The 23,324-nt window shown below is 39.9% G+C and overlaps 1 protein-coding gene across 1 annotated transcript in view; it reads left to right on the forward strand.

The window, feature by feature from the left end:
- The first annotated feature begins 1,380 nt into the window (after positions 1 to 1,380).
- LOC134543233 (protein sister of odd and bowel-like) overlaps positions 1,381 to 23,324 on the forward strand; it is a 45,334-nt gene continuing 23,390 nt past the window's right edge. Inside the window, 2 exon segments of the mRNA XM_063388136.1 lie at positions 1,381 to 1,659; positions 1,777 to 1,955. Of these exon segments, the coding sequence (XP_063244206.1) occupies positions 1,381 to 1,659; positions 1,777 to 1,955 (458 nt within the window).

A 23,324-nucleotide genomic window follows, 5' to 3' on the forward strand; every position in this document is an offset into this window, starting at 1 on the left:
ATGCCGCGCTAGAAGCACTGGCTAACGTCGCACAACACCAAGTCCACCTGTCCCTTACAGGACTTATGGTTATGAGAGTTGGTTGTGTCTTCTCCCAGACACTTGCCAACACGAGGTGTCGCGATGGAAACATCTGTCCGACACTACTGTCAGCCAACCACGAGGTCTCAAAGGTGCCGCCTGATGACAATCTTAGCTCGCTAGAGAATGGAAACAAAACAAAATATTCTGTGGTGAGTTGTGTTGAAATTCCGTGAACTTCCGACACTCACTGCCTTCGTTGGTTGTCTTAGTTTATCACAGAAATACATACTGCTTAAAAGAAAACAATTGTGTGTTTCAGCTTTTAACTCTATATTATGTTTTGTCGGTTTACGTGTTTTATTAAGTAAACTAACTTCTGCCTGTCATAAGAACCTATAGGTATGTTTTGAAGAGGCTTCTGGGTTGTAGCCGTGTCCGTGGCAAATAATACACCGACGTTTCGGTCGACATTGCAGTCGCCATCATCAGGGAGCAGTTACCTACCTACTATAGTAGGTAACTTTACCCTGATGATGGAGACTGCAATGTCGACCGAAACGACGGTGAATTATTCGCCAAAGACACGGCTACAACCCAGAAGCCAAGCTAATTCAGACAATGGCCGTGAAAGCCTGCGAACAGAAATAGGTTTTGTTTTGGATGAAATGTGTGATCATTTTCCATGAGACTTCTTGCATGAAGGGGTGCTCGAAGTCCAGTGCTTGGCTGTTCGTAAAATGGAAGCCATCATTTCACAGACGAGAGAGCCACACCCGAAGTTCCCCGAAGTTCATCTTCGCTTTTTTTTTTTCGTTCTATCTGATTGCATAAACCGGTGTGGCATTAAATTTTGCGGTCGATTAGGATAGGTTAGCTACATTATAAATACTTTAAAATTTGTGGATGGTTGGTTATATTAGGTAAGTATAGCTACATTAAAAAATACTGTAAAATCATTTAATGGTTGCTTAGCAAATAACTTTTTTAATATGTAGCTATCCAGGACTAGGAAACCGTTTACATGATTTCACAGTATCTTTAATGCAGCTATCCTAACCAAATCAACCGTCCACCATGTTTTAAAGTATTTATTATGTAGCTAACCTATCCTTACAATGAACAGAAGATGCACGATCGGGTGTTCGGCTCTCTCGTCTGTGGAAAGAAGGCTCGCCGCTCGTGAAGGGTGCTGGTTCGCCGGCCGGCCGCCAGATGGCAGGGCCGGTCCGAACGCCCGGGCCACGTAGGGGGGGGGGGGGGAGCGGGCAGGGGAGGGGAGGGGGCCCGCGCCAGTCGCAGCCCGCGCGCCGTGGTCTCTGCGTGCTTCCCCCGGCGCGCCGAGTCGCCGCCGCCGCCATGCAGCAGCAGCAGCCGGACGGCGGGGGAGACCAGGCGTCGGCGTCGCCGGACGTCTCCGCCGCCGAGACGTTCCTGCAGAGCGTGGCGCTGTCCCTGCAGGGCGCCGTCGTCTCCTCGCTGCAGCAGGCGGCGCTGCTGCCGCCCAACTCAGCCGCCGCCGCGGCGCTCAACCTGCAGGCGCTCGAGTCCTACCTGGCGCTGCAGAGGCTCACCGCCTCCGGCCTCGCCGCCCCCAAGTCGCCCGCCTCCAGCCCCGGCTCCTGCTCGCCCCCCGCCGCCGCGCTCGACGAGGAGGACGAGCTGGCGCTGCTCGGCGCCGCCTGCCCGCCGCCGCCGCCGCCCCCGGCCACCCCCGCGCCGCCCCCCGCCGCCGCCACCGGCTCCGCGCCCAAGCCGCCCCGGGCCGCGTCGTCCCGCCCCAAGAAGCAGTTCATCTGCAAGTTCTGCAACCGGCAGTTCACCAAGTCCTACAACCTGCTGATCCACGAGAGGACGCACACGGACGAGCGGCCCTACTCCTGCGACATCTGCGGCAAGGCGTTCCGGCGGCAGGACCACCTGCGGGACCACAGGTACACGCGCTGCTCCTCCTGGTCGCCAGGACCACAGGCACACTCGCTGCTCCTCCTGGTCGCCAGGACCACAGGTACACGCGCTGCTCCTCCTGGTCGCCAGGACCACAGGCACACTCGCTGCTCCTCCTGGTCGCCAGGACCACAGGTACACTCGCTGCTCCTCCTGGTCGCCAGGACCACAGGCACACTCGCTGCTCCTCCTGGTCGCCAGGACCACAGGTACACGCGCTGCTCCTCCTGGTCGCCAGGACCTCAGGTACACGCGCTGCTCCTCCTGGTCGCCAGGACCACAGGCACACTCGCAGCTCCTCCTGGTCGCCAGGACCACAGGCACACTCGCTGCTCCTCCTGGTCGCCAGGACCACAGGTACACTCGCTGCTCCTCCTGGTCGCCAGGACCACAGGTACACTCGCTGCTCCTCCTGGTCGCCAGGACCTCAGGCACACTCGCTGCTCCTCCTGGTCGCCAGGACCTCAGGCACACTCGCTGCTCCTCCTGGTCGCCAGGACCACAGGCACACTCGCTGCTCCTCCTGGTCGCCAGGACCACAGGCACACTCGCTGCTCCTCCTGGTCGCCAGGACCACAGGCACACTCGCTGCTCCTCCTGGTCGCCAGGACCACAGGTACACTCGCTGCTCCTCCTGGTCGCCAGGACCACAGGTACACTCGCTGCTCCTCCTGGTCGCCAGGACCACAGGTACACTCGCTGCTCCTCCTGGTCGCCAGGACCACAGGTACACTCGCTGCTCCTCCTGGTCGCCAGGACCACAGGTACACTCGATGCTCCTCCTGGTCGCCAGGACCACAGGTACACTCGCTGCTCTTCCTGGTCGCCAGGACCTCAGGTACACTCGCTGCTCATCCTGGTCGCCAGGACCACAGGTACACTCGCTGCTCTTCCTGGTCTCCAGGACCACAGGTACACTCGCTGCTCCTCCTGGTCGCCAGGACCACAGGCACACTCGCTGCTCCTCCTGGTCGCCAGGACCACAGGTACACTCGCTGCTCCTCCTGGTCGCCAGGACCACAGGTACACTCGCTGCTCCTCCTGGTCGCCAGGACCACAGGTACACTCGCTGCTCCTCCTGGTCGCCAGGACCACAGGTACACTCGCTGCTCCTCCTGGTCGCCAGGACCACAGGCACACTCGCTGCTCTTGCTGGTCGCCAGGACCACAGGTACACTCGCTGCTCCTCCTGGTCGCCAGGACCACAGGTACACTCGCTGCTCCTCCTGGTCGCCAGGACCACAGGCACACTCGCTGCTCTTCCTGGTCGCCAGGACCACAGGCACACTCGCTGCTCCTCCTGGTAGCCAGGACCTCAGGTACACTCGCTGCTCCTCCTGGTCGCCAGGACCACAGGTACACTCACTGCTCCTCCTGGTCGCCAGGACCACAGGTACACGCGCTGCTCCTCCTGGTCGCCAGGACCACAGGCACACTCGCTGCTCTTCCTGGTCGCCAGGACCACAGGCACACTCGCTGCTCCTCCTGGTCGCCAGGACCTCAGGTACACTCGCTGCTCCTCCTGGTCGCCAGGACCACAGGTACACTCGCTGCTCCTCCTGGTCGCCAGGACCTCAGGTACACTCGCTGCTCCTCCTGGTCGCCAGGACCTCAGGTACACTCGCTGCTCTTCCTGGTTGCCAGGACCTCAGGTACACTCGCTGCTCCTCCTGGTCGCCAGGACCTCAGGTACACTCGCTGCTCCTCCTGGTCGCCAGGACCTCAGGTACACTCGCTGCTCTTCCTGGTTGCCAGGACCTCAGGTACACTCGCTGCTCCTCCTGGTCGCCAGGACCTCAGGTACACTCGCTGCTCCTCCTGGTCGCCAGGACCACAGGTACACTCGCTGCTCCTCCTGGTCGCCAGGACCACAGGTACACTCACTGCTCCTCCTGGTCGCCAGGACCACAGGTACACTCACTGCTCCTCCTGGTCGCCAGGACCACAGGTACACGCGCTGCTCCTCCTGGTCGCCAGGACCACAGGTACACTCACTGATCCTCCTGGTCGCCAGGACCACAGGTACACTCCCTGCTCCTCCTGGTCGCCAGGACCACAGGTACACTCCCTGTTCCTCCTGGTCGCCAGGACCACAGGTACACTCGCTGCTCCTCCTGGTCGCCAGGACCTCAGGTACACTCGCTGCTCTTCCTGGTCGCCAGGACCACAGGCACACTCGCTGCTCCTCCTGGTCGCCAGGACCACAGGTACACTCGCTGCTCCTACTGGTCGCCAGGACCACAGGTACACTCGCTGCTCCTCCTGGTCGCCAGGACCACAGGCACACTCGCTGCTCCTCCTGGTCGCCAGGACCTCAGGTACACTCGCTGCTCCTCCTGGTCGCCAGGACCACAGGTACACTCGCTGCTCCTACTGGTCGCCAGGACCTCAGGTACACTCGCTGCTCCTCCTGGTCGCCAGGACCTCAGGTACACTCGCTGCTCCTACTGGTCGCCAGGACCTCAGGTACACTCGCTGCTCCTACTGGTCGCCAGGACCTCAGGTACACTCGCTGCTCCTACTGGTCGCCAGGACCTCAGGTACACTCGCTGCTCCTACTGGTCGCCAGGACCTCAGGTACACTCGCTGCTCCTCCTGGTCGCCAGGACCACAGGTACACTCGCTGCTCCTCCTGGTCGCCAGGACCTCAGGTACACTCGCTGCTCCTACTGGTCGCCAGGACCTCAGGTACACTCGCTGCTCCTCCTGGTCGCCAGGACCACAGGTACACTCGCTGCTCCTCCTGGTCGCCAGGACCTCAGGTACACTCGCTGCTCCTCCTGGTCGCCAGGACCTCAGGTACACTCGCTGCTCCTACTGGTCGCCAGGACCACAGGTACACTCGCTGCTCCTCCTGGTCGCCAGGACCACAGGTACACTCGCTGCTCCTCCTGGTCGCCAGGACCTCAGGTACACTCGCTGCTCCTACTGGTCGCCAGGACCTCAGGTACACTCGCTGCTCCTCCTGGTCGCCAGGACCACAGGTACACTCGCTGCTCCTCCTGGTCGCCAGGACCTCAGGTACACTCGCTGCTCCTACTGGTCGCCAGGACCTCAGGTACACTCGCTGCTCCTACTGGTCGCCAGGACCTCAGGTACACTCGCTGCTCCTACTGGTCGCCAGGACCTCAGGTACACTCGCTGCTCTTCCTGGTCGCCAGGACCACAGGTACACTCGCTGCTCCTACTGGTCGCCAGGACCTCAGGTACACTCGCTGCTCCTCCTGGTCGCCAGGACCTCAGGTACACTCGCTGCTCCTACTGGTCGCCAGGACCTCAGGTACACTCGCTGCTCCTCCTGGTCGCCAGGACCACAGGTACACTCGCTGCTCCTCCTGGTCGCCAGGACCTCAGGTACACTCGCTGCTCCTCCTGGTCGCCAGGACCTCAGGTACACTCCCTGCTCCTCCTGGTCGCCAGGACCGCAGGCACACTCGCTGCTCCTCCTGGTCGCCAGGACCGCAGGTACACTCGCTGCTCCTCCTGGTCGCCAGGACCTCAGGTACACTCGCTGCTCCTCCTGGTCGCCAGGACCTCAGGTACACTCGCTGCTCTTCCTGGTCGCCAGGACCACAGGTACACTCGCTGCTCTTCCTGGTCGCCAGGACCACAGGTACACTCGCTGCTCTTCCTGGTCGCCAGGACCACAGGTACACTCACTGCTCTTCCTGGTCGCCAGGACCACAGGTACACTCACTGCTCTTCCTGGTCGCCAGGACCACAGGTACACTCGCTGCTCTTCCTGGTCGCCAGGACCACAGGTACACTCGCTGCTCTTCCTGGTCGCCAGGACCACAGGTACACTCGCTGCTCTTCCTGGTCGCCAGGACCACAGGTACACTCGCTGCTCTTCCTGGTCGCCAGGACCACAGGTACACTCGCTGCTCTTCCTGGTCGCCAGGACCACAGGTACACTCACTGCTCTTCCTGGTCGCCAGGACCACAGGTACACTCACTGCTTCTCCTGGTAGCCAGGACCACAGGTACACTCACTGCTCTTCCTGGGGGTGGTCACTGGATGGGAGGGTCTGTACCCCCACCCCTCCCGCCATCTTGGATGTTTACATGTCTAGACGCATGCAAATCTGAAGCTGCAGCCGTGTACTACTTAGCTAAGGGAGCCAGTAGAAGTTTGTCGTAGTGGAAGCGGCCATCGTTCAGTTGCTTTTTAATCCTCGCAAGGGATGTATCGATATCCCTACACGTGTCCACTAATATCGAGGTTTTTAGGGCTGTGACGCAACATCCATCAATGCGCCCCTACGTCCATTACCTTCGGTACAGTGTTTTATTTTGTTTTTATAAAATATTACTGAAGTTTTTTAGTATAAAATGATTTAAAATCGTATTATATTTAAGTAATAACTCATATTCAGACATAAAAACGTTAATAAATTATCATATAGGTTTTTTAATGCTTTTAGATTTGTTTTAAATATTTAAATTCATATCAATTTTTTTTTATTTAGATAGAAAACATTTATAACCACTAAGCTACATTTTTTTTTTTAAATTCCTTAATAATCGTAGATATCACGACTCTAAATGGCTGCTAGCACATTAGTACGACAATCTGACGACAGGTGGAGCTAGCAGTGACAGTACTCGGATACCATCTACATACATTGCCGGCTAAGTTTGCTAAGGGCTGTAGGGATGTGTGTGCTATGGACGCATCCTTATGTATTCGCAGCCTACATAATAATAATAATAATAATAATAATAATAATAATAATAATAATAATTTATCTCCAATTTTTTACACTTTGTTAACATATTCACTTAATTAACCAGGAAATTTTGCACTCACGAAAGCAAAAAAATGTATGTGAGTGCATCTAGTCACTTCAAATTACATGCGGTATTTTGACGATTGTAAAATTTTGTTAATGTATAATAACTGAGAAATAAATATATATAATATAACCCAAGAAACTTTACATTAGTTATATAAAGATGAAAGTTAAAAAGAGCAATTTATTAAAATGCAATATTATGTATAAACTAAAAACGTATAAATTATTATAAATTATAACATTGTTACATATTACCTCAACTTCGGACTGTAGTGTTATGGTTTCTCAGGGGGGTACCAGTGAACCCGGCAGGTTTCTTTCCGTGGCTTAGAGTGCAGACAGACGTGGAGAATAGTTCACCAGACGTCTGGAACTCAGCTCGAATGATAGCACCAACATAGTTGCCCGCTAGTCCCTCGATGATTCACAGTATCAATTTAGAGGAATTGGTCCCTGGTTTATTGAATTATCAATTTTTTCTGTATTTTATTTTGGTATCTACATTTTTGGCGCGAAAAGATATATTAAATTAGCTTACCATTTTTTCTTGATCCCGGGGGTTGGGTGGGGGTAAGAGGGGTGTTTTTCTTGATAAACACTATGTAGCTTATACCCGCGGGTATTAAACAACTAATAATTACTTAGCAAGTACGTTTGAATATGCATTAATACGTAGGTATACACAAGGCCATAAAAAAATGTTACCTTCAAAAACTGCCCAAAGCTAGATTTTACGCATGTTTCAAGACTCGGAATTAAACACGATATCATGTAGGTTTTATAAAAATTTACAAAATTCTAAGATGGCGCTGACCTGCACACATTTAAAACAGCGCTTACCTGAGAACTAACATAACTCTCCCTGCAAGTATCATTAAGGTACAACCTGTACAGTTAAGTAGCATTGCCTTTAAACCTATAAATTAGTATTTCTGTAATACATTTAATTATGCTTCCTCGTAGGTCGCTAAAAAAATTAAAAATATAAAGTACTAAGTAATATTTTCAGTGGCAAGGACTCACACATCTAGCTCCAGGGGGCTCCGAGAGCTATACTTCAGTCACGCATATTACATGGGTGTTGCTTCGAGATTGAACCAGTTGCCCAACTAAACAGGGTGGAAGCTGGGCGAGAAATTCATTCACTACACCATCCACAAGAGCGAGAAATAGTTATCTCCTAACGACCTTATCTAACGAAGATGCGACAAAGAAAACAGACACCTCAAATAGGCCTAAATCCGTGGAACGATTGGTTCTCTACTTGTACCATTTATGCGAGACTGCTTTCGTCTCCAATAATTTAAATCAGCTTATAGTTTGTTATGTATGCACACTGAATGTCCAAAACCAATTATTTTTAACTTCAGTTTATACCAAAGCAATAAAAATTCTTATAAATTTTTTTAAAGCTAGCAGAGCTGTATAGGCCTGCAAAGAAATATGGTTTATTAGAATGAATGTAATTTCTAAGTCCTATAATAAAAAATTCACCGCGTAAGAAAGACGTTTGTTATGAATAAATAATAGCTTTCATATGTGAGGTGTTTCATTAAATTATGTATTTAGTTGCTCTTAAAATACAGATTTTTCTACACAACATCCCTAAACTAAAAAATAGTCATTCAAATTAAGTACATATTACCTTTCATTTATTAAAAAAATAAAACCACAAATAGTCAGACTTTTTAATAACAATTGTCTCTTTCATATACCTAGCAAGCCTACAAAAAATATGCAAATCTCTTTTTTTTTAACGCGTATTGTTTTGATCAATTTGGAACAATAGGTCTCTATTTTCTTACATGTCTGAGCATGTAGGTAAATACATTTGGAGTGATTTTAATTTGGATTTCCGTTATCCTTGTTCCTATTTATTTTTGCCTAATTATCTTGACAAGTTTAAGTTACGAAATAAATAATTTCAGATTACTTTATATTTTAGCTGGTCTAGAGAAAATAATAATAATTACATAATTATTATAGATTTTTCTAGGCTACAACTTATAATATAGCCTAATAGTCGATGAAATTCTTCATTGTTTAACAGAAATTGGTATAGTAATTTATCATAATCCACATCACTTCTGTCATTATTTTTTTGTTTGAGCTTCAGCAATATTAAACTCTTGCCATCAATTATTTTCAAGTATTAAGTTGAAACTAGAAATTATATTAAGTATTCGTTAATTTTTTTAATTGTGAATGTCAATTATGTATACCACAAACAAATCAATTTAAAGCTTGTAATTGTTTCAATTTAGCAACACTTAATACCTAGAAAAACATCACTTTTTAACACACAAAAGTATGTATAAAGCATATTTCTCCAAAAATGTTTGCTTAATTACATTTCATGTTATTTTTTAAGTTTACTTATACTTAATTTCTTAATTTATTTCAAAAAAATTACGTCATAACTTTATTTTACAATATACTTGTGTGCATGTGCTAGTATAATATTTAATAATTACACATATTTCCCCAAACAAAATTAGGCCTAACTGTATACATCTGATACTATGTATAGTCTCTTGCTTAGTGAGCTAAACTTACGATGTCTCAACGATACTGCTTATGCATTCTGAATGAGACAAGTTCTGCTGGCTTGTATCACAGGTGACCTAAATAGTAGTTAGCTTCTAAATAAGTGGTTATTACTTATTTCCGTACTTAATTTACGGTAATTTTATCTTGTATTTTCATTTGAATTCGTATTTCAGAGTTTTAATGTAAACTGTAATTTTTTTTTTGTAAAGGGAACAGAATTATTCATGTATAATTACAGATATTTGTACATTTGTACATTTGCATGAAAACATTTGTATCGTTTCAAAATAGTGTTCGAAGTTATAATGGACTCGGATTCTTACCGATAGTTTATGATTTGTGTTATCCCAGTACATGAAGTAGTTATAAAATGATTTGTTAACCGTTACCTGAATAACTTTCCAATATTAACTGTGCGCATTATAAGCATGATAAAACAAAATTACGTCCAATCATTGAATATTCGATTATCTTTTCCATTGTTTGAAATAAAATTATGTGCTGATTTTTCGTAACAAATAATCAGCATTATCTCGAGAAAAAAAAAGTATTTCATATGTGCAAAAAAAAATAACCGTAGGTATGTGTTGTACAAGGTTACAATATCTTTCTTGTAGCATCAAAAACTATTTCCTGGCAACTGGTTTCGAAAGGAATGTTTTGTAAAAGTACAGAAAAAAAAATTTTTTTTCCTGTATACTAGTGTTAAACTTTGTTACTTTACTAACAAATGTCGACTTACTGTTTTTAACTGCGTCTGCGCGCATCTGTAGCGCAACTCACTGATCTCACGCAATTCTTTACTGCGCTCATCAGGAACTTGTCACAAATAACTACACCGGTCAGCAGTACGTACCTTCGGCTTATTGTGCCGGGGAATAACATATTTGAAACACCACTTAAACATTTATCAGTTATAAACGAATAAATCTTAATGTTGTTTGGTTAGTAGCCTTAAAATGACACGAAGCAGCCATGAGCCATAACAGACTTCCTCCACTGCAGCCTACACGCTTAAACCAACGATCACTTTATAATTTAAGAGCTTAATGCTTCTGTTACCAACATTTGTTAGTTCAGTGGATTTTAGTTCACATAGGCATATGTTAATTTGTAAATCTACTCAATGCTACTTTCATATGTTTAAATGTTACATCTGTGTTTACAGTTTGATTGTTCAAAACCAAATTACGGATATTTGCACATTAAGAAGTAAGTGACGGTGGTGTGTGATTTCTAATTTTTAAACCCTTGTGGTAAACACAAGTGAATATTCCCTTTATAAGTTTGTTGGGTACCTAAGGTAGTACCAAATGCACTTCTGTAATATTTTCCTAATAGTGTTAATTTTGCGTGATTGCACAGCCTATTATTTTTGTTTTCTTAATAGATGATTTACTGTCTTGTCCAGCCTTTAAGTCATTTCTTATCCTCCACACATAGGCATGTTGCGTTGACAGAAAAATCGAAATAATTTGCCCCGGCTTTTTAAAATAATTTTAATTATAAACAAAAATAGAAGTCATGATTTATGGTTTATATTTTCCTGTAAAATAAAATTAATAGTAGGTAACATGGTGAAGAACTTATACACTGTTAAAAACTATCACCTCCAATTTACGAAAACAACTCAGTAATCTTCGTAAATTTATAGTTATTTTCGTAAATTTACGGACATTAGGTTGGCTCATCTTGAACATTAATCCATTGGTATATTAACAAAACATTCTAAAACAACAGCAAGAACACTCTTTTCCTTTGTCCAGGTGTGTGTTTGTTTACCTTTGTTCAAAGCGAAACATACAACTCGGAGGCCGAAATACGGAATGGTTTCTGCTGAGTTTGAGTTATTTGAAATTACGAAGGACCCTGCATATGTTTGAGTTAAATTATTCTTTGGAAAGTCCGTAAAATTCACCGTGATTTCTAACATCATGGGACCATATACATATATATTTTTTTTTTTAAGTGAAATCTTCTTAAGCCGCGTTCAGCGATTTTTGGTAGGGGCAAAACTTATGAGTTCGCGTCACCGACATGCTAGTGTCGTGTTGCGCCAGAATGGCGAATTGCAGCGACCTGTGTACATGTATACACATATATAACTTACACTAATACATTGTATATACTCGACTGTATCATGTGCTTGTTGGACTCTTTTTTTTGGATGGGTAAAATCTTGTGAGTTCGCGTCACTGACATGACTGTAGTCGCAGTAATTGAAGTTAATTTGACCACGTGAATACATGACCTAGGTCTGACATCACTGGTGAGGCATGGCTAGGTAATTAATTTTTTTCGTATTTTTTACATACCACTGACATCTGTTGTGACTAAAAAACGATGTAAGGATAAATGATATCATGCTGACATCATATTGATATAATAATAAGATCATTTTCTTACGTACATTTGACTGGCTATTTTTTTTTCTTCCCCGAGGTAAAGAGTTTCATCTGCTCACCACAACGGCGACTATTTCGGCCGTGTTTTCCGGGACTTGGGACCGCTTCTTTGTTCTCGGGACAGCCGGCGGGGCCTGGGTTCCTGGGAAGATAAGGTTGCGGGAAGGCCACGCCCAGGCGCCCAGGTGCGGTGAGTCACTGAGTCACCGAGTCACGCGGTGCCGCTGAGACACTCGGAGAACAATTCTCTGTACTGTCTCAGGGCTCAGGACACAGCCAACTGTCTGGTCAGCTGAGCGCGGTAGAGGGGCTGAGGCGGCGACTATATGCTGGGTTGGTGGCCCCAGCAGCTGGTCATTGCCGAAGCTCTAACACCCTCCCGATCAAACAACATGGAGCGATCCCTGACAGTTCTGTTTAAATGTATTGCTCTGGAATGTATAAACGAACTGGAAATTTCTCCCACCCTACCCTGATGGGGTGCATATATATGTGGGAGGGGACCGCGAGAATGCCGGCCTTATAAGGTCGGAACAATCTGTCACAAAATATACATCTGGTCGCCATTTGCCAAGAAACAGTTTGTGACACTATAAGAAAGCTATTGTAGCTTTGTACAACGTATGGCTATGGTTATTTTTGCATACAGGCCTATATGAAGAACGTTTTTCGAGATAATACTGAGAATTTCTTACGAAGAATGGCGCATGATTTTATATTATAAATATATATTTTTTGAAACCATGGAAAAAAAAGGTCGAATATCAATAATTGGACATTATTTTGTTTTGTTATAATTATTAATGTGCGCAGTTATACTGGAAAGCTATTCAGGGAACGGTTTACAAATAACTTCAACTATCGGGGGTACTGGGGCAACAAAATGCATAAATGCCCGGGCAAGAATCCGAACACAATATTACTGCGAAACACCATTAGGTAGGGATACAGTTGTTTTAATGTAAATGTACAGATTTACATGCATGTGTAATTTTACATGAAGATTTGTGTTCCATTTACATAAAAAAAATTACAGTGTGGAGAGGAAACATGCGGTATGTTCATTTCAGGCGACCCACCTTCATATTGTTCCTCTCGCGAGCTGGCTCGAAGCAGGATTATAAATTAAATACGGCCTCATCAGGATTATATATAAAACCCGGCTTCAGCAGGATTATAAATTAAACCTGGCTTCAGAAAGATTATAAATCAAAACTAGATTCAGCAGAATTATAAATTAAACCCGGATTCGGCAAGATTAGAAATAAAACTCGAATTCAGCAGGATTATATAGAAAACCCGGATTCAGCAGGATTATAATAGAAACCCGGCTTCAACGGGATTATAAATCAAACCTGGATTCAGCAAAATTATAAATTAAACCCGGCTTCGGCAAGATTATAGGGCCAATATAAACCCCGAATTCAGCAGGATTATATATAAAACCCGGATTCAGCAGGATTATAATTGAAACCCGGCTTCAACAGGATCGTAAATGAAACCTAGCCTCAACAGGGTTATAATGAAACCTAGCTTCAACAGGGTTATAAATGAAACCTGTCTTCAGCAGGATTATAAATGAAACCTAGCTTCAACAGGGTTATAAATGAAACCTAGCCTCAACAGGGTTATAATGAAACCTAGCTTCAACAGGGTTATAATGAAACCTAGCTTCAACAGGGTTATAAATAAAACCTAGCCTCAACAGGGTTATAAATGAAACCTAGGTTCAGCAGGGTTATAAATGAAACCTTACTTCGCAGTCACTGTCATTCACAGGGTCGCACGCAATGGAAGGTGTGAGGTTGGGGGCGGGTGGTCACATGATAGCGTCACAACATATCCAGGGCAGCCGTGAGTCACGACGGTAGAGCGAGTTCATGATCACTGCCAAGCGCGGGGTGACGTCATGAACCCGGTGGCAACCAATCAGAACCCACGGATCGACAATCGCCAGCAGGCATCCAGCCCCTGATCCAAACAAGGAATAACACGTGTAGCGTGATTGATTGTGTTGAGAAATGCTTGTCGACGTATATCCAATTAAAACATACCACGATGGGGCAGTATGCCAGTGCTGTGCTATAACCACCATGTTGGGTAATGTACTTATTATAACTGTGTTTCCGAGCAGTTTCAGCTCTGCAACAATTGCATGTTATTGCCCTGTAGAAAACATTTTTCGCCAGTTTTATGCATCTTCTTATCTCATATTTCTAAAAAAGGCAAGCAAATAATTATAATTAAAACTTTAGTCCGACTAATTGCGTCTAATAGTCACCTAATAGAAATACAATTTAATGGGCTTCTAAGCTTGTACCGACTTACAGAGTTGCTTCTATAAACTTATTTCCATTCAATTATGCAATTAACGAGACAAAAAAAATTTCATGAGAACCGAAGCTGAGGCTTAAAGCAAATAGCCCCCCCCCCCCCCCCTCTTTTTTTTCCCCTCAAACCACCGAGGTATGAAAAAAAATGTCTATCATTCCCACCAACAAATAGAAAGAAAAATCAAACCGAAGGCAAAGTGGTTATATCTCTCCACCCTTTTACCCCTCCCATGTGGGGTGAAATTATGCCTAAGTTCTTGGTCATGCACATTTTATTTTTCCACCGACGCGTAGGCAGATAATTTATGACATGAATTATAATACACTGAAAAAAAAATCTAAATAATTAGAGTTTCCAACGTTATGAAGGTAGGTGTATTTTTTTTCGCAAAAACAAAAAACTGACCGCTTATTAGACTACAATAAGGTATGACCCTGCTAGCGATTGTTCCTTTTTGATTGGCGGCCGTCTGCAAGAGAATCCATTGCTCTGTTTGGCCGGACCATTCAGGACGCGTTTTGCTTCCGCACTGGTTGGCTGTGATTGGTGTGCTGACAGTAGACCTGAAACCAACCCAGCCAACCACGAAACACAGATAATGCTACAAAGTTTTAACTCACAGCTGATCTGGATATCATGCGAAAAATACATGGCCCTTCCAAAATTGTATGTGTGTCGTTCTTATAATGATTATAAATTCCAATGGCTGACAAATCAAAGTAACTACATAAAAGCAAAACAAATAACACGTCTTGTAAACACATAGGCCCCATGAGATTGTAATTATAGTAAACTTTGAAATAGACTTCCTTAAACGAAAAAGGTCCGAGAAAATTCCAGTCCGATTAACTTTTATTTTTTTACATTCCCATAAGTTATTTTTTGCTCTTCTTTAACCCTTGATAATATTGAGATAACTTCATTTTTTGCCTATGCGTGTTCATAATTTATCACAGTTAATTTTAAAAGTACATAAGACGTGCGTATAGTAGCTAGATATTATGAAAATAAATCTCTTGAGACACCCATATTTATTTAGGAGTTTTGTCAAATAAACAATTATATTTAAAACATTAAATTGAGGTATTTTCTTGTTTTCATAGAGTTCATATAAGGATATTTTGACCCACCTTGAATTACTCTCCAGCCAATTATAAATGGAATTACAGGTTTGACTACAAAACACTTTCCACAATTGACATAGATAAGTTAGCTTAGTACGTATAGGTTTTAATGAGGTAAGGTTGTTAGGCTGACTTATACCTTTATGTTGAAGTAGTACATAATAATGTTTCATTTTACTCATTTAAATTTATACCTTAGCTTCACCATTTTTTTAAGAGAAAATACTGTCAATATGTTTTTAGAAAAAACAAAACATTTTTTTTTGTATTAGGATTATTATTTATTCGTAACCAATGAGACTTGTAATCAACAATGTTAGGCCCATTTTTTACATTGCATAATTAACAAGTCTTCGTTTTCAAACCACGAGACCTAAAATGGACCAAAACGCTTCCAACGCAGTTTTTACTTCCATGAAGCATGTTCGCAACTTGCAATAAATTCAAATGTCTTAAATGGTATTTCAAATTTAAAAAGAGCCTAAATACTGGCAACGCACGAATTGGTACTCATTTATTTTTATTACAATTATAAATTAGTATTAATCATTGCATGTTATTAGCTAGCTGTGATAAATTAAAATTTTACGATGTTTCTATGGTTAAAAAATACCTGACAGTTGCGTAGGTTTGTTATTAGTAGACTCTTTAAAACACCTAATATTAATGTCATAGCTAAACGAAAACCACCGTAACTTAACCTATTGAACCGTTTTTAATTGTTGCGAAATTTTATTGGACAATGTTTCGCTTGATCCTTGCGAAAGACTTCAGCGTCTGCAAACAAAATTGTGTTCGTTGTATTTTTTTAAACCCTAGATGAATAGCATATACTACAAAGAACTGTCCTTGCTGAAACTTAATGGAAGACTAACTCTTCCCTGACCAATAAGTCACCTAAAAGCATTTTGTATCTTCAAAACGCCTTCCATACCTGAGGCACACGTCGGAAAAACTACAAACTTTCTAATTCACCCACCAATAAAAATGTTGGCCGGTTCGTTTGCTGTCAAAAGTGGACGTGTGGAAATTATTTGTATCACTTATATAAAGTACTATCAGAGATACTCTTCCAGAAAAATATTCTAAAAACCTTTGACGAGTACCTCAAAGGCAACGCAGTAGTTGAACAAGGTGTGAATGGTATATTGTTTTATTTCATATTTTATTTTTAATACAAACAGCACACGCTATACTATAACGCAATATTGTAGGCCTACTTTGTTTTCTGTTTTCCAATCCTGTTTTTATTTTTATTTTTACTATTAAAACATCATATATACCTAATATCAATTAATAGTAAAACTGTTCGGAGTAAAATTTCTATACATTGAATGAAATTATTAAGAAAAATCTGTAGAATACGGCTATTTAAATTATTTACAATTAAAATATAGTTTTTTTTAATATTTTATCAGTTTGTTGGACTGTTGGTTCTCAGAGGGTGATGAAGGGATATATATATATATATATATATATATATATATATATATATATATATATGGTTGTGTTATAATCTACAAAGCTAATGAAGCATTAGTAAATATATTGTGTATGAATAATAAACATATATTCTATATACCAACTCCTTTTTACCATTTCAAACATTTCTATTTTTAAATTATTGAACAAGGATAAATATTATTTTAAAACTACCAACAATTTTAACTTTTTTCCCCTTCAAATTGGGTTTAAAATATATAATATATCTTTGAAGTTCATCAAAATATAACTTTATACATAACGTATGAATAGGTTGTATACTCTAATGGTGTATTTTTTTTTAATTATTTTTATTTTTTTAAATCTCTTTCCAAAAGAGTGGAGAATGGTAATTTTGGTTTAACAATATAAAAGTATATCTTAGAAGATAATTAAGAGGAAAGTAGTAGGTATACTGGGTAGAAAATAATAAACATACAAAACTACCAAATCCTTTTTTTTTTCTTTTTTTAAATTTTATCTACCTATAATGGGATGAAAAGCCAACTCTGTTAAAGTAAACAATAATCATATACTTGAACCTACTTAAGTTGTAGGTACGAGCTGAAAATGAAAATATTAGGCCACTTATTTTATGTTTTACCATCCCCCTTACCTGTTTCTTTTTTTTACTCTACGCGTGACGAATAAAAATAGGCAAGGCAGCGGTGATATTATTGTTTGTTTCATGATGTCTTAACATGTGTCTTAAACACGATTTCTTAAAAATATATAAGTATCGATAAAAAGGGGGGGTGTAAAGGAGAATGTTTTATTAAGGCTCTGCATGTAACTAAATCAAATCAAAAATAATGAAAATTTACATGATCTACATTAAAATGATATAACTGCACCTTTTGCCAGTTTTTTTAAAACTTTCTATAATGAAGTGAAAAGAGATGCGTGATTTTAACAAAGTTAAACCGGGAGAATAAATGATATATGTAACCTTCATTTCAAATACAGAGTAACGTTTTATATTTTACACCTGAATGTGAAGAAAACTTAAAAATAAAAGACATTTAATGTGCTTATTGATTTTTTTAAGAATTTTCTTATATTATGATATACTTTTCATACAATATTAGAATATTAATACTGTCCTGAAATTTTCGTGAGTCCAGAGTATACTTTTAAGTTACACTGTAAAACAATTGTGTAATTTTACACACAAATTTGTGGTAGCAGTCTCCGCCGATTTTAGTGTAATTTTACACATACATTTGTTAATGTATTTTTTACTGTTGTGTTTAAGTAAAAAAATAATATTAAAAGTACAACTACTATGGTTTGGTAAATATGTTAGCGCTTTGGATGTATTTTTACTCTGCGATTTATAAATTTGCATATTCATGCTTTTGTATTTTTACCACAACTTCCAGTTAATTTTACTGCATTGTTGAGTAAATTAATACTATAATAAACATTTTTTAAATTTTTACTACTCCCAAAAATATTTTATTTGTGTTTGTAAAAAAAATTTGTACTTTCGAGCGATTTTTTAATTTATCAGATTTTATTGTTTAAGAAAACACTTCTAACAATCTCAGTGAATCAGAAGAGAATCGAACTTACAACTTTTCGGTTGTTAACAAGTTGACCAGCGTGCTCACATCTAAGTATTTAAGTAACGGGAATACCACTTCCGTAACCTAATGAAAGTTAAATAGGGTTTTGGCTATATGAATTTCAAAATACATTTATTTTTTTGCAGTTCCTTGGTAGTTGTAAATTTACTGTGGCAAATATTTTGCACTTTTACAATGAAGTATATGTGTACCTACAAGTACAAAGACTAACAAAAAAGTGCTGATTAATTTAACATTTGATATATCTATATAAAATTTAATCTATACATTCGCATGTGTAATTAAACACTTTAATTATTGTAATAATATATAAACATTCGTGTGTTTTTACCGTAGTCTGTAGCACAATTTGGTTTTCTAGAAACATTTGTGTAAATTTACAACGTTACTAGTATTTAAAAAATCCACGACAAAAATTTAAAATTACGAAACTTTTGTAATTTAAAGAGTTTGTTTTCACAGTTACATGTTACCCTATAATTTTATTTTCAATGAAGAAACTTTTTTTTTCATCCACGAGGTTAATTGTAAATGAAGTATTATGTCTTAAATAGGCCACAAAAATAAAACGTGTAAAAAATTGTTAAAGATTAAAGTTATGATCTGAAACTTAGCAAATGTTTCTTTGGAGGAGATTGTCAGCCGTATTATTTATTGTTCTGTGAGTGGGAGAACAGGTCTTGTTTTAAAACTAATAATTATCTAGAAATATTTTTCCAAGTTAAAAAGATTTAAATATTAGCAAGCAATAATCAAGCGACAAAAGAAAAATTTCATGATATATAAAAAAAACACTAAAATTTTCTACAATGTGAATTTTTTTTTGGGAATTGTAATCTTCAAATTTATGATAACATGCAGATATATTTTATAAAGACTTTACCAATGCATTTAGTTGCAAGGCGTACAGTACGCTATTGAGCGTTACAAACAATATTTAAGCTACTAGGAGTCACATAAAATATTTGTAAAGTAAACTAAAATTGTAGAAGATTTTTGCTGTGTACATTTGGAATAATGTTCCGTAGGTTAGGAAGTAAATGTCTTATTTATAGTTTGAATTTTTGAAGTTATATTTATTTAAGCACCTTGAAGGTGAAGTTATGGTGTTTATGGTGCAACGAAATGCGTGCGGAACGGAAATTTGTAACAGGATGAAGTCCGATGCACATGCGCGTTTCGTCGCATGAGTTAAAACGTAAGATACAGCCTACAGCGTAACACATTCTTTATTTTCCAAGTAATGAAAAATATTTCACGAAACAAAAAAAAACTTTTGATTGTAAACATTTTAAACGTAGAACTAATAACTAAAATTGAAAGAACACAGTTTTTGCGAATACAATTTTCTGCAAATTATTTTTCTTCAGGTCTACTGATAATTTACTAGCCGAGATAATTGTTTCGATTATATTTAACACTTGGTTGGTTCTCTTTTATTTGAAGAACGATGCGTTATTTCTTCCTTTGATGTTAACTGTATGTTTGTATTTAATCATACCATCGCGTGGATGTAAGAATGAGTAGGTACTTCTTTATTTTTTATATTATTTATGTCCCTTTTCTATTTCTAAATACTATGATTATGGGTACAGCGATTTCATAAGAATCTCTACGGTAAAAACACACTTTAAAAATAACAAATAATAAATTATTCTTAGAACAGGCGAATAATATTTTTTTTTGTGAAACACTGACTACAATAAAATTAATTTAGCGGTAATTTTCTTCGCCTCAAACATTCTGTTTTTTTATAACTTTGTGATGATCTCTCTGAGGAAAACATACAACTAGTATGTTTTATTTAATTTTATTTATTTATTTTAAATCAAATATTTTTTATTTACTTCACTGCATTCATTCCCGTGGGCTGTTGAAAACCAAAACCTACAATAATTAAAACGTAATTTGTAATTTTTTTTGAGTTCATGAAGCCTTTATGAAAAGACTGATCTTAATATAGGTAATTTATTAAAACGTTTCTTATGTTTCCGTGGTGAAATACATATTATGTTTTTGGTATTGCCCGCAAGAAACAAATATTTTTCAACCAATACAAAAAGTAATCGCCAGACTTAAAATTATCTGGTACAAGTACCTACCTCAAATATTTAAGCAGTTTAAATCCCTTCAGTTAATTTCTTTGATAGGAAAAATGTGTTACAAATGTGATACATAAGATCATTCCATAAAATAACTTTAAATACTGTGAGAACACTCACGATAAAATTACCCAATACAATTAATCATTCAGCCATTCTGACATAATGAAAATAATTAAATTGTATACATAAATGTTTTATGTGCAGTCTCACTTTCAAAATTTATTCGCAATATAGAACATAAAGTGTAAAAGTCATTTATTTATATTACGTTGGCAAAATAAGCTGGGCAGTTTAGGCTTGGGTGTGTGGATACAAACTGACACAGTTAACGATGTTGTGTTTACAATTTTTTTTTTATTCCAAGAGAAATTTAATTTTTTTAATTTATGTCTATTTTGGAATTATTGAAACATTCACTATATTTTACTAATGTGTTAATTATACAAATGTGTTTGTGTGCTCTCGATCATGTTTACAAATACATGTTTGTTGTTAAGGTAGGCCTTTGCCAAGTTTAAGTGAAATGGTTTATTTCGTGGGAAACATTTAAACAATTAAAAATAAATTTCTATATATTCTAGAAATAATTGGTAACATGGTTACCAACGTGTATTGAAATATCCAATGTGCATTAGTGTACTAAATTCTACAACTCGTTTCTTAGGAAATAAACCCTATACAAGAATTTCAATAGAAATTTCACCAGTATTTTTTAAACTTTTAAGAACTTAAAAAAATGTTTGTTTTTTGTAAAAAAACTGAGAAGTTTTGGATATGAAAAAACAATGTCTACCTAAAATGTTTGTTTGCACATAACTTTAGAACTAGTGCAGAAATCTTGAAGGGGGGAAAAACTAATTAGGTAGTAGGGTTATACCCACTGCAAAAGAAGCATTTGTCATATTAGAAAAAAGTATTTTTAGCTTTGAATATATTTTATCATAGGCCTACTCATTGCATATGCACTGACTGAGAATTTAGTATTTACTTGTTCTGGGGTTTGATCAAGTTTATGTCAGAGAATTTATACTTCTGTGTAGTTATTAATAAAAGTAAACTATTTAAATGTAAAAAAAATTGAATTACTGTGTAGTTTTATCCTAAATAGTATGAATTAAGGGAATTTGTGCGTTCTATTTTTGCCATTTAATACTTTAAGTCATAATAAGAATGACCCACTACTCTTTCCCTTTAATATCTGGACAGAAAAACAATTTTTTGGTACTGAAGTTTAACTTTTAATCCTTGCATATGAGTTGTTATCATGTTTGCGAATACTCACAATTTTTCCTAGCGACTTCTTTTCAAGCTGTCAAACCAACTTCAAGCACAGCTGCATTTATACAGCCAAGATTTGTTAAGCTTCAACTTTGTAACAGACACTAACTCCTAGACTAATACCTCCATGTGAAACGGAATTCGATGAACGGAAATGTGACACAAAGATGGCGGACACACGTGTAGCAACATGAACCTGCATATAGTCACTTACGTAAACAATAGGGTGGATACCAAACGTATTGGTGTGCCAAATGAAGATTAATGACGGTGAAACTACCCTTGAATATATTTGTCAACCTAAAATAGTCGTAGTAAAAATGTTATCACAAGTTTTAAAACACCTAAGAAAACCGGCATTCCAATAATTATAATACATAGGCCTATTCTCCTTGCAGTATGTGAATGGGCTCGATACACAGTGGTAGAGCGAGCGCTAGGTAACCTCAAGGGGTGTAGTTCGATTCTCGTCCCTGGAATGTTTTTTACTTTTTTAATAATATTATAATAAAGTAATAGTATATAACATTTTTGAATCAGCTCAATAAGGTAAAGGTTGTTTTTTGTAGTAGGTAATCATTTCAGACTAATTTAAGTATTTTAAGCAAAAAAAAAAAAAATTGGAACATATAGGCCAATACTTAGTGTTATGACTTTTAAAATGTTTCGGTTTAATATTTTAGTAAATCCTTAGGAGTTTACTTCTAAGGTGTTCGTAAACTTTAAAGTATTAACTTTTTGATGAATTTTAACATGCTGGATATTATTTTAATAAAATTCCTTGTCGAAAGTCAAGTCCAAAACCGGGAGTTAGGATTTTTTTTTTCCAGTCCTTTTCGGTTTTACCGGAGCTGTTCCTAACATTTTGAAATTCCCGCCTGTTTCGTGCTGTTTATCTGCGGGCGATGGCGGCAAGGAACGTTTACGATACAAGCAACGAATTCTAGCGGCGGGTGACGGAAATAAGTGCGTGATTCGCGTCTAGAAATTTTTGCGTATGTAGGCTATGTACAAGAAAAACGAATATTTCATTGATCAGTGTATATTTATCACACTCGGCATTATTTTTAAGATTTCTAACATTAAATTCCGTGTCCGATTTTCGTAACAGACGTTTATGTGCAACTTGAGAACACGTGAATTGGCTCGTCACCGAAGTTACATGTTTGCACATCACTGGCGAGTGCAGAAGGGTACGCTCACATTTTTTGACGTGACGTCTAATAAATCGATGAACGCAGGCTGTACGCACGAAAAAGTATGACTCATCGTCCCGTTACGCTCATTGTCCCGTTACGCTTTGTACCGTTACACTCATTGTACGCTTGCGCCGCATATATCTCTCTTCAACTCTATTGGAACAAACATCGATTTGACTTTTTCGAGGCACATTAAACTTGAAACACTCCCATTCGTTTCCTACTTTTCCTATCATCGTCCTATCCTTAACAGAATAACACAGATTGGCAGAAGTTAAATAGCAAACATGTATAAAAGTTATAGTTAAAACAATCTGTTCGTTAAAGTAATAAACATATTTGAATTAATGAGTGCAAATAATAGTACATTTATCAATTAAATTGTAGATTTCATTTCACTACTTCTTTGTATCCATACAAAATAGTGATAATTCAATAAAAATTATTCAATTTTATTCATAAAAGTATGCAATCATTTCATCAATGTTTTGTTA

The sequence above is a fragment of the Bacillus rossius genome, assembly GCF_032445375.1.
Source record: "Bacillus rossius redtenbacheri isolate Brsri chromosome 9 unlocalized genomic scaffold, Brsri_v3 Brsri_v3_scf9_2, whole genome shotgun sequence".
Lineage (NCBI taxonomy): Eukaryota > Metazoa > Arthropoda > Insecta > Phasmatodea > Bacillidae > Bacillus > Bacillus rossius.